The 12,042-nt window shown below is 38.5% G+C and overlaps 1 protein-coding gene and 1 pseudogene across 1 annotated transcript; one reads left to right on the top strand and one right to left on the bottom strand.

Moving 5' to 3' along the window:
* Positions 1–3,878: 3,878 nt before the first annotated feature.
* LOC102836392 lies at positions 3,879–6,258 on the bottom strand (annotated as a pseudogene).
* Positions 6,259–6,277: 19 nt separating this feature from the next.
* Positions 6,278–6,706, top strand: LOC102836015 (tripartite motif-containing protein 60-like). Its single transcript, XM_006872520.1, has 2 exons — positions 6,278–6,401; positions 6,456–6,706. Exons 1-2 carry the CDS (start codon positions 6,278–6,280, stop codon positions 6,704–6,706), a joined length of 375 nt encoding a protein of 124 aa, XP_006872582.1.
* The last annotated feature ends 5,336 nt before the right edge of the window (positions 6,707–12,042 follow it).

Genomic DNA, 12,042 nt, shown 5'->3' with positions numbered 1-12,042 from the left:
ACCTCAAATGCATGTGAAAGTTGGACAATGAATAAGGAAGATCATGGAAGAATTGATGTTTTTGAGTTATGGTGTTGGAGGAGAATATTGAAAGTACCATGGGCTGTCAAAAGAACAAACATCTGTGTTGAAATAAGTGGAGCCCAAGTGCTCCTTGGAGGCCAGGATGGTCAGACTTTGTCTCTCATACTTGAGACATATTGTCAGGAGGGACCAGTCACTAGAGAAAGACATCTTGTTTGGTAAGATGGAGGCTCAGAGAAAAAGAGGAAGAGCTCCAGTGAGATGGATTGGCAAAGGGGCAGCATCAGTGGGCTCAACTGTGGCAACAATTGTGAGTTTGGCCCAGAATCAGGCAGTGTTTCATTCTGTTGTGTATAGGGTCTCCATGACTCAGTACCAACTCAATGGCACTTAACAACAACAACAATTTATGGAAATAAAGACCCCACTTTTTAAAATGTTCTATAGAGACTTTTATTTTTATTAAGTCTTAAGTGGAGTCCTGGTGTGGCACTGTGGGTTAATGTGCTGGACTGCAAAGTTGGTTTGAACTGCAAGGTTGGCTATTCAAATTCACCAGTTGCTCCTTGAAAATCCTATACAGGGTCTCTATGGGTCAGAACTGACTAGATGGCATTTAATAGCAACAACAACAAGTAGAACAAAGACAAAGAGACAGTCATCCAGGTGAGGGAAACTGGCAACATTATAGAACTCAATGGGATCCACTCAATCACTGTCATGGAGTTTATTATATAAAATAGAGAACAAAGGAAATTGGCAGGTCAATTCAACATTGTCAAAGGTGGAATTACAAAATAGGGTATAGGACCACAATTGAAATATGTAAATAATTACAGGTCAAAAAATGGTTACTGAGTTGGCAGTTGGCTATTTTCAGTATAAATCATTAAGGACATGCCCATGTAAGTTCTTTTTGTAAGAAGGATCCATTTATCCACTGCCATCTATTTAGTTGTTACTCATAGGGTCTTTATAGCCATCTTTCTCCTGAGGTGGGTTTAAACAACTAATCATGAAATTAGCAGTCCAATGCTTACTACATTGTACCAGAATGCTCCATATTATTAGGTAGTGCATCAAGCTTGGTAAAGTGGAGGATCAGAGAACAAAAGGAAGACCCCTAACAAGATGGACTGACACAGTGGCAGTGCAATGGGCTCAAGTGTAATGATTGTGAGGGTGGTGTAGGAACAAGCAGTATTTCGTTCTGTTGTGCATAGGGTTGCTATGAGTTGGAACTGACTCAAGAACACCTAAAAACAATTGTGCTCCTTGTAAGAAGGACATGCTCAACCAAGTTCCCTTGTTCTTTGTGTACCTTTCTGCATATTAGTGAATGTAATTTCAACCACATTCTTCCTGAGGGCAAACTGCCTTTCTTTGAGTTTGTCTGGACTTGTCTAAATATAGCCACATTGTTGGTTTAACGACTAGCACACACTAGGGAATTAGAGTAAAGTACTACAATGATGCTTTAAAATATGCCAAGACTCAAAATGGAGTTAAAGGCTTCCGGTAAGAACTCCAGTCTTCCAGAAACCAAGTGTTCTAGAATTTGAACTCATAAAAAGGGAGAAAATAATTATTAAAAGCAATTTTCCCCAAAGAAAAATCAACTCTTTAGGTTAATTAACATCTATCTAACAGGTGGTCAGCCATTCAGGATTCATTGCTATGTCAATGATATTCCTCTGAAGTAATTTTGTATGTCATAACCTGTGACAGGGAAAGACTCATATTTTGGAAACTGCATTTAATTCCTTCACAATAAAGAATGAAAGAAGAGAGAGAAGTTACTGTTATCAGTCATTCAAAAGGCTTTGTTATCAAGACTTATTTATCAATCTTCATTGAAGATTTTCTGGTTCACACCTCTTTTCAACTGCACACCATACATTCCTTCTTGACTATGACCAAATGACCAAAGATCTATTTTCTGAACTGTAACCAGTCATCCTTTCAAAATTCAGATCTTATCATATCATGTTATTAAAGTGCTTTTTATTAAAGAGTCTTTTCTTTGTACTTCTGTGCTTATAAAACACCAAATGCCCATTTTTGCCCGAAAGTCTCTGCAGCATATATTCTTGCCTGTATTTCATTAGCCTCACAAAAGCCGGTTTTCACCTTTCTAATTCCTGCCATCTTCCCACTCTCCCTTGAATTCTGGGCCAAATCACCCCTTCTCAGGCCCTCGTGTACCAAATTATTAGTGTTAAGAAGATCCCGAGTGACAAGTCTCTCAGCCTTGTGAGAGAGGATTTTAATAGGTTTTCAGTTATAAATGCTTTAATCCTTTTTTATTATTGTTCATAATCATTACTGCCCTAATTTTTCCCTTGTGTATGTGCTCCCAGGACATGTAGCTGAAGGACTTGTTTATTAAAACTAGTTGACAGGAAGGAAACCAGAGGAAAGAAAGTGTCTGACACCCAAGTGTCTTCATTAACACAAACCTTTATTTGAAGGGTAGCAAGGAGCTGGAAGGGGATATAAAGGAGCTTGAGCTGGAAGGGGATATAAAGCTTTGATAAAAGAATGTGGCAATAACAATGGGTTAATATCCAGAAGGCTATAACCTTTCACTTCTTTTCACTTTCCTGACAGCATAGGTGGTCATTAACTATAACTTATCAGTAAAAAAGACTTAGTCATATCTCTTTTAGGGATAATTTGTCTCAACTCAAACTGTTTAAAGTTTGCTCAGAAGAATATAAATACTCCAAAAATACCAGTGAATCCGCCGCAGTATTTCAGCGAAGGAAGGAGCTTGCTGCCTCTCAGATCTGTCAATAAAATGTATATGGATTCTTACCCAGTCTCTGTTATTGGCTGCAGCAGCGGTTAGTCGAACTTTTGTCCAGTAACACTTGAAATCTGTGGGCAGTGGGTTAAGGGTTGGGCTGCTAACTGCAATGTGGGCAACTCACCAGCTGCTGTGGGAGAGAATGATGTGGCTGTCTGCACCGAAAAACAGTTATAGTCTGGGAAATACTGAGGAGCAGGTCTTCCCTGCCCCATTAGGGTCACTGTGAGCCAGAATCATCTTGACAGCATTGGGGTTTTTGGTTTACATTGCCTGTACCTCTCTTGGAAGTAAGTATCTTTAAATATTACTGATATTACAGGTATAAAGTATTTCTACTTCCATAGATGAGTGGACCTAGGTTCAAACATGATAAGAATTATCCAATATGATAGTGGTTGGAACTGAGACATAGGAATCTACCATTAATACCAGTTGCTCTGGATTTAACTCTGACTCATGGTCATCATCTATGTATCAGAAAAGAACTGTGTTCCATGGAGTGAGTTTTCTGTAGCGGGTCTTTTTTTTTTTTTTTAAATGATAAAATGGGTAGGTATTATTTTATTTATTTAAACTAATATTTATAAATCAGCCAGCCATACTGGTACTATTCTTACCAAAATACAAAACAAACATCTTTCTGCAAATATTTAAATAATGAACAAGTTAGGGTCTACAGTTAAACAGAGGAGGAGGATGGAGAAAATCAATGAAGTGCCTTTATAAACCTAATCCTACACTCTAAATTATCTATTAAGCAGCTTCCCAAATACTATAAAATACTAACAGTCCTTCATCACATATCTTTGTACTTTGTACTTGAGGCTCTAGCCTCAAGATATCAATATGGAAATCTGGGTCTTATTGATCCCCTTCTAAAAATGCACAATGGGAGTCCTGGCGTGGCACTGTGGGTTAATGCGCTGGTGGACTGCAAGGTCACTTTGAACCACAAGGTCAGCGGTTCAAGCTCACCAGCTGCTCCTCGGAAACCCCACACAGGGTTGCTATGAGTCAGAACCCACTGCATTCAACAACAAATCTACACAATTAAAAGCAGGATTATCAAGGCAGAACTGCATAGTTCTGAAACAAGAAGTCCTATGAGAAAGGAAGCAATGGAGCCATTGCCCAGATTGACGTGGAATTCAGGTTGTATGTTCATGGAGTCATTTAGGAATAAATTTATGGTTTGTGAGGCCTCCAAATCACTGGCAGAATTTTGCTGGAACTGGGGCATCAGGAATTCCCCCCCACCGCCTACAGTTCTGAAACTGTTTGTTCCAGGCTTGATTGTTCCAAGATTGATTACTCCAGGCTTGGGTGCACCAAGCCTGGCTGCTGTTCCAAGTCTGGTTGCTCCAGGTTTGGCTGCTCCAGGTCTGGTTGCTCCAAGCCTGGCTGTTCTAGCTCTGGTTGCTCCACATTGGAAGGTTTCCAGAAGGAAGGCTTCCCTGGTGATAGGAAGCATAGAGATCCAGGTATTCAGCAGACACAGAGACCTTCTGAACCACACCATTGCTACTGTTTGGCCATTTGGTGTTTTTCTGCTACCTTTTATAGTTCATTCTTTGGTTTTGGAGCCGGTCTTAACTTGTTTTTAGCTAAGTTTCAGGACTTCAGAAAGGTCTTGCATCTGCTGGAGGCCGAGGTATTTCTGTTTCTAAAATCTATCTTGGAGTATGCACAGCTGTGTCTGAGAGAACACAATTCTGACCTTCTGTTTCCTGCCATGGCCTTTACCTTCTCTTCATTGTGCTTTTCTCTATAGTAGTGGGCAGTTTTACTTTGGGACTTGTTGAAGAATCAGGACTATCCTGATTAAGCAGATCAGTCTCTGAGTAGAGTGCCTCCACAGAGACATTTGCACGGATGTATAGTTTAGCATAGTGGTTACAAATTGGGCTATGAACCTCAGGGTCAGCAGTTCGAAACTACCAGCTATTCCGCGGGAGAAAGATAAGGCTTTCTTCTCCAGTAAAGAGTTACAGCCTCGGAAACCCTGTACAGGGTCGCTATGAGTCAGAACCTACTCCACGGCACATAACAACAACAGTTTTCTTCAACCTCCAAAATAGTAAATAATGGTGAAGAGTCCCTAAAATCACAAGCCTCAGGCAGGCTTTGAGGAGACATTAGATCCACTGCACTCCTGCTGTTGGGTAGAAGGGAGGGAGGGAGGAAAAAAAAAAAAAAAAAAAGACCTAGACTGAGTAAATCCAAGTTAATTTGAAAGGTGCTTTGAGTGCGTGTTCTGAAAGTCCTCAGATATAAAAAGCATTAAAAGGCTGAGATGAAAAGAATTGTCTCAACATCAACTGGAGACCAGCCCCATTGAGCAAAAATGAAGAATTTGAAGTCTTGTAGCTCTGGAGCATAGTGGTTATGAATCGGGCTGTGAAACTTAAGGTCAGCAGTTGGAAACTACCAGCTGTTCTGCAAGAGAAAGATGAGGCTTTCTGCTCCTGTAAAGATTTACAGCCTCAGAAACCTTGTACAGGGTTGCTGTGAGTCAGAATCGACTCCACAGCACATACCAATGACAACAGCTGATTTTTTTTAGAAGTGTGTGAGTAGGCCTTTCTTCCACCTCTGTTGTTAAGCGCCATCAAGTCGGTTTGGACTCATAGTGACCCTGCATAGGGTTTCCCTGGAGCGGCTGGTGAATTTGAACTTCAGATTTTATGGTTCAAACCAACCTTGTGGTCCATTGCATTTTCCCACTACCAGGAAATTTTCTCCCTCATATTTTATTTTGAAATTTTTAAATCTACATAAAAGTTGAAGGGATGTATCTTTGTCTGGCTTTACTATGGTTAACCTTTTGTCATATTGTTTTCTCTGCTTATATATGATTTTTGTTGTTTGTTGTTGAACCTTCTGAAATACAACAATTCAAGTTTCTAGATGTATATTTCATTGACATTGATTATAGTCGTACAGTTGTTCAACTACTTTCATCCTCCTTTCCTGAGTTAGTCCTCCTCTATTAGTGTAAACTCCCTGTCGTTTGTGATTCTTGTGAGCATTTTTAAGTACATTGCTGATTGTGGGATCTGATTTTTTCAACTTTATCTTATTTTGCTCACTGGAAGGATTCCTTGTCTTGGACCTGTGGCTACTTTATTGAACATAAAAGCATCAAGCTTGACTTTAAATCATTCAGCAGGAGGAGTTACTGCCTAGTTAATAAGTTCAAATATGCAATAGACTGCAGTTTCTGGAGTAATTTCAGCAGCTGACTTTGGAGCTCAGAAGCACAATGGTCTAAAGAAGTCTCTAAAATTTTAGAAGGCTACTATCAACATGTCAAAGCAGTGAAACAGAAAGCTGTTTAGTCTGAGGTCTGGAGAGGATATCAACTTCTAAGTCTTGAGCTCTAGGGAGCCAGGCGTCATTAAAGGAAGTGTTACCTTACCCATTACCTTTCTTGACAGTGCAATGGAGTATGTGACAGTGTTGGAAGATCTCCAGACAGAGTCTAGCTGCCCCATCTGTCTGGATTATTTGCAAGGCTCAGTGGCCCTCAAATATAGACATAATTTCTGTCTCTTCCTGCATCCAAGTGTCCTGGAAGAATAGAGACAATGTCTTCCCCTGCCTTTTTGCCATTTTCAAGCTCTAGAAAGAAAGTTCAGGAGAAATCATCAGCTAGCTAATTTGCCTGAAATTGTTAAACAAGTCCAAATCAGAAGAAGCAAGAGGAAGAGGAAGGAAGAGACTCTTGTATGTGAAAAGCACAATCAGGTTCTGAGAGTTTTTTGTCAGAATGACTTAAAGGCTTTATGTCTGCAGTGTAGTTTCTCCATTGATTACCAAAATCACTATGGCCCATCGAGAAAGCTGCCCAGGATCACAGGAAAATATTGAAATGTTACATAGAGCCCTGGAGAGAGAAAATGAAACATGGTGAAGAAAATGAAAACTCTGAAAAACAGAAAATCATTGGAACTAAAGAAGGAAGTAGAATATCGACAAGAAGAAACAAAATCCGAATTTGAGGAATTTACATTGTTTCTCACAGATCAGAAAGAAACTGTTCTTAAGTAACTAAAAGATGAAGAAAAAGACATTTTATCAAAACATAATGAAAATCTAACACAAATTTCAGATCATGTTTCCACATGAAAACATCTTTTAAAGGAGATAAAAAGCAAATGTGTGTAGCCAGAATTGGCATTTCTGACAGCTTTTAAGAATATCTACCACAGGACTCCCGGTTTGGTGCTATGGGCTAATGCACTGCACTGCAAGGTCCATTTGAACCATAAGGTTGATGGTTCAAGTTCATCAGTTACTTTTCAGAAACCCTATACAGGGTTGCTGTGGGTCAGAACCGACTCAGAGGCATTCAACAACAACAGATAATATACTCAGAATAATTTTATTGCATTGGGTCACAAAAAAAGTAAGCTTCTATCAAAAATAATACCTAATAATGTTGGCATTTTTTTAGACTATTAATTGGGTGAGATTTCTTTCTATAATGTGAATGGTAGTTCTCTTCTCTCTATTTTTAATTATAAATTTAGAGAAGTACTTGAGCCTTATTTCTATATAGGAACTGATGTAGCACCTTTCAAAATCTGTACAGTAACACATTAAGAATGATGAACTCTGTTCCTTTTTTTTTTTTCTTTATAGTTTAGCGGACTTAACAGCCAGTGGTGAATCTAGGTGCAACAGTTCTATAGCTTCATAGTTTCCCCTCTAAACAGCCAGGGTAATTTTAAATCTCAGTTTTAGCAATTTCTAATTTAATTATGAAGGAGCTCTGGTAGCATAGTGGTTATGATTCAGGCTGCGAACCTTAAAATCAGCAGTTCGAAACTACCAACCGCTCCACAGGAGAAAGATGAGGCTTTCTGCTCCCATAAAGATTTACAGCCTTGGAAACCCTGTACAGGGTCACTATGGATCGGAACTGACTCAATGGCACTTAACAACAACAAGAACAATTGAATTATGATGCCTATTTTATGGACCAATTATGGGATATAATTGTGCTTACAGTGTTTTAGAAATTGACATAAAATTGCTTAAGAGGAATATTGCTTAAGAAGTCTAATTATTGTCAATAATATCCAATAATTCTTCTGTACAAATTGCCTGTGTGTTTCCTTTTAAAAGAAACAGAAAGTAAAAAGCTAATATGAAAGGCATTCATGACTACTCTGGGATCACCTGCTCTGTAAAATAGCCACTTTCAACTCAATAGTCTCATCTGCTTCCTTCTATATTCTCTTTAGTTTTTTGTGTTGATCAGTATTGACAACTTACCATTGTAACGGAGTCTATTCTGACTTATAACAACCCTGTAGGACAGAGTAGAACTGCTCTATAGAGTTTCTGAGGCTATACATCTTTATGGAAGCAGACTGTCACATCATTCTCTTATTGAGTGGCTGATGCATTCAAATCGCTGAACTTTTATTATCAGCCCAGCTCCTAAACCAATGTCATCAAGGCATCTTTCTTAACTAGACAAACAAAATAAAAACCCACTTGCACTGAGGGGATTCCTACTCTTAGTGACCCTATTTAGGGTTTCTGAGACCTTGTAAATCTTTACAAGTGTAGATTCGTCTCTCTTCCACAGAACGGCTGATGGGCTTGAACCACCCAATTTGCAGTTAGCAGCCCAAAGCCTAACCCACAGTGCTATCAGGGTTGATGAGAAGAACCATATTGAGTAACTACTACAAAAAATGAGGTACATAGACCATACAACACAGTTGTATATTCAGTACACTTACAATACCTACTCATAATTTTCCCTCCTATTGTATTTACCTGCTTATCTCTTACTGATTAATAGAATTAATTTTTGGATTCTAATCTCTTCATAGTTTTATACATTAAAGATATACTTTTTTTAAATTTCATGACTTTTTATTTTTAATCTAGTGTTTTGTTGAACAGAATTTCTTAAATTTAGTATAGTTGGTCATATCAGTCTTTTATAGTTTGGGTTCTTGTTTAAGAGATAACTTCTACCAAGGCCATTAAAATATTCTACATGAGCTTCTAAATGTTTAAATCTGCTAGGAATTGATTTTGTGTTTAGGGATAAGGGGCCTATGCAACATCTATATATTTGTCAAGTGCCATCAAGTCTGTTCCAACACATAAGGACTCTGCATAGGGTTTATGAGAAGTGGTTTGTGGGTTTGAACTGCCAACCTTTTGGTTAGCAGTTCAGAGTTTATCCTATAATGCACACCAGGACTGGATTTAATTATATATAATACAGTTTTATTATCACACCATTTATTAAGAGTTCAGTCATACCTTCCCCCTTTATACAAACACACTGATCTGTAGTATCACATGTCTAATCCGATATTTCTAATCTGTTCCACTGTTCTGTTAATCTGTCCATGGCCAAACCCAAACTCTTAAATATAGCTCTTAAAGTTTTCTTATGAATTGGGTAAAGGTTTACAGACAAGAACATCAGGTTTACATTCAACAAATCATAATCTTTGTTTCATCTCAATGATTGCAATCCCCCCCATGTAATAACACAGCTTCCTCCTTGCGGTTCCTGTTTCAATTCAACCCACCTTCACATCCCCTCTCAACTTTGTCCTTAGGTAAATGTTGCCCTTTTGATTTCGAATGATTGACCATTCCATCATTCATAGTGACCATACTTTACTAGTGTTGTCTCCCCTCTACCTATCTATGCTTGGCTGAAAGTTGGGCAACAAACATGAGTTCCTTTCCTGACCTAAAGGGTACACGAAGGCAATAGTCTCAGATTCCTCCAGTCTCTTTCTGACTAATTTTTTTTTTCTTTTTTGACTTTTTTCTTTTCAACTTTCTATAATGAATTGAGTGAAGGTTTATAGAGCAGATCATCAGTTTTACACTCAACAAATCATATACTTTGCTTCATTGTTGTTGTTGCTGTTAAGTGCCAACAAGCCGATTCCAACCCATAGCGACTCTGTGTAGGGTTTCCATCCCTCGATGAAAACACTTCATAGTATTTATCTCTGTTCACTTTGACTACTGCATTTCTCCTTGTGTCTCCTACTAACTACCTTCATCTTTCCTCTGCTAACCTCCCTCTTATCATATAATGACTGCTCTCTCACCCATGTTAGCATGTGTCTATCCTCAGACCCATGAATAATTTCCCTCCCCTATGATCATCATAGATGGTTTCTTTTATTAAAAAAAAAAACAAAACCTCTTTTGAAAAACTTTTTACAACATTGTTTTCATACAATATTTGTATTTCAGTGACTGATCAATTTTACTAAGCACAGTGTTCTACCAGTTCAACCATAAAAAAGTTTCATCATTTTTCTTTAGCATTTTGTAGTATTCCTTTGTGTATATGTACCAAAGTTTATTCAACCAATCTTCTGTTGATAGGCATTTAGGCTATCTCCATCTTTTTGATATGTCTCTCTCTTTTTTAAAGCTTTTAATGTGTTTATTAGTGATTGTTTATAGGTCAGACCATCAGTTTTGCTCTCAACAAATCATATTTTGTTTCATTGCAATTTATTCCATGCGCAATCAGTTAAGAGTACTTACCTGTATTCCTTGTTCTTTTATCATGAAACACACAGAAAATATATATTTGTTTAACTGTCCAAAGGACACATTTTACAAGCCAGACTCCTGCCTATAGGCACATCATTCTCCAGAGTGGTTGAACCATTTTGTAATCCCGCCAGCAAAGCAGGAGAGTCTCAGTCACTCCATACTCTGGCCAGTATTTGTTGCTTTCTGGGTTTTTTTGAAATTCGCTGTTAATGCTGGTGTAAGATAATCTCATTGCTGCTATGATTTGCATGCACCATAGGATAAGCACTCAACCTCAAGGTCAGTTTGAACTACAAGGTCAAAGGTTCAAACTGACCAACCCCTCATTGGAAACTCTATACAGGATTGCTATGAGTCAGAACCAATTCCACAGCACTTATCACCACCAACAACAACAATGGCTACTGATCATGAATGTTTCTTCATATGTTTGTTACTTTCTGGATGTCTTCCTTGGTGAAGAGTCTGTTCATGTCCTGTGCCCATTTTTCAATTGGGTTGTTAGTATATTTCTTGTAGAGGTGCTATTTTCTATAAATTTTAATATTATTCCCTTGTCTGATATGTCATTGCAAAAAAATATTTCCCAAGCTATGGGCTTCCTTTTTACTCTTTTGGCAAAATCATTAAAAATCAAATCAAAACAAAACAAAACCTTTCATCATTAACAGAGTAAAGATTTACAGGAAAGATCATCACTTTTACATTCAATCCCCACCATGTACCATCAATTAATAGTATATACCTTTATAACTTTTGTTTTATGTATACCCACCGCACTGAAAATACAGGTTTAAATATTCAAAGGGTGCATTTTGCAAGCCAGCCTCCTGCCCGCAGGCACACTACCTTTCTCAGTCCTTGAGCCTATAGTCCTCTTCTGCTCTATCTCTCTATGCTAGTACCTCTGCAACCATCTGTTGCCGCCATTTTCTGGTTAGAGTTCCATGCTTCTCTCATGCTCTGCCCTCTTGATGGTCATAAGGTCCTCTGTTCCTGAAATGACAGATTAACTGCTACCCTCATTTAGTTATACCTCTTCCACATTTATAGTTGTGACAATCACCATTTGTTCTGGTAAGAATTACTCACAACTGAATAATAAAATCCTATTCCCATCATCCCTACCCCCTTTCACCAGATTCATCTGGACAAGAGGAAAACTATTCAGTAGAGATTCTATCTTACCACCACCACCACCCCCAATTCTGACAGTACATTCTTGAAAGCTTGTAAGACAGCCACTTCATGCCTTTTAAGCCTCATTTTTGGTAACCAATGTCTAATTTAAGGGTCTCTGGTAGCGTAGTTGCTACAAATTGGGCTATGAACCACAAGGTCAGCAGTTCAAAATTACCAGCTTGTTCCACTGGAGAAAGATAAGGCTTTCTATAAAGATTTACAGCCTCAGAAACCCTGTACAAGCTCGCTATGAGTTGGAACCGACTCCACAGCACATAACCACCACCACCACCAATGTCTAATTTGCCCATCCCTAGCAACCCTGTGTACTGAGGAGACTGGTTTGATCCTTGATATGAAGAATCCTTCCCTCATCTCATAGTCAATGGGTGTCTATGGAACATGGCTGAACTCAACCCATGTCTTCATTGCTTCATTTCCTCCATTTCCACTCACAATTA

Source organism: Chrysochloris asiatica, unplaced genomic scaffold, assembly GCF_000296735.1.
Source record: "Chrysochloris asiatica unplaced genomic scaffold, ChrAsi1.0 scaffold00202, whole genome shotgun sequence".
Taxonomy (NCBI): Eukaryota; Metazoa; Chordata; class Mammalia; order Afrosoricida; family Chrysochloridae; genus Chrysochloris; species Chrysochloris asiatica.
Note: the sequence above shows the minus strand (reverse complement) of the source record. Positions and strands in the feature narration are given on the sequence as shown.

Excerpts from the sequence above, each read along its gene's own strand:
- LOC102836015 (XM_006872520.1), top strand. The coding sequence starts at position 6,278 with ATGGAGTATGTGACAGTGTTGGAAGATCTCCAGACAGAGTCTAGCTGC. Across the intron at positions 6,402-6,455 it reads CTGTCTCTTCCTGCATCCAA|CTCTAGAAAGAAAGTTCAGG; the intron begins GTGTCCTGGAAG and ends GCCATTTTCAAG.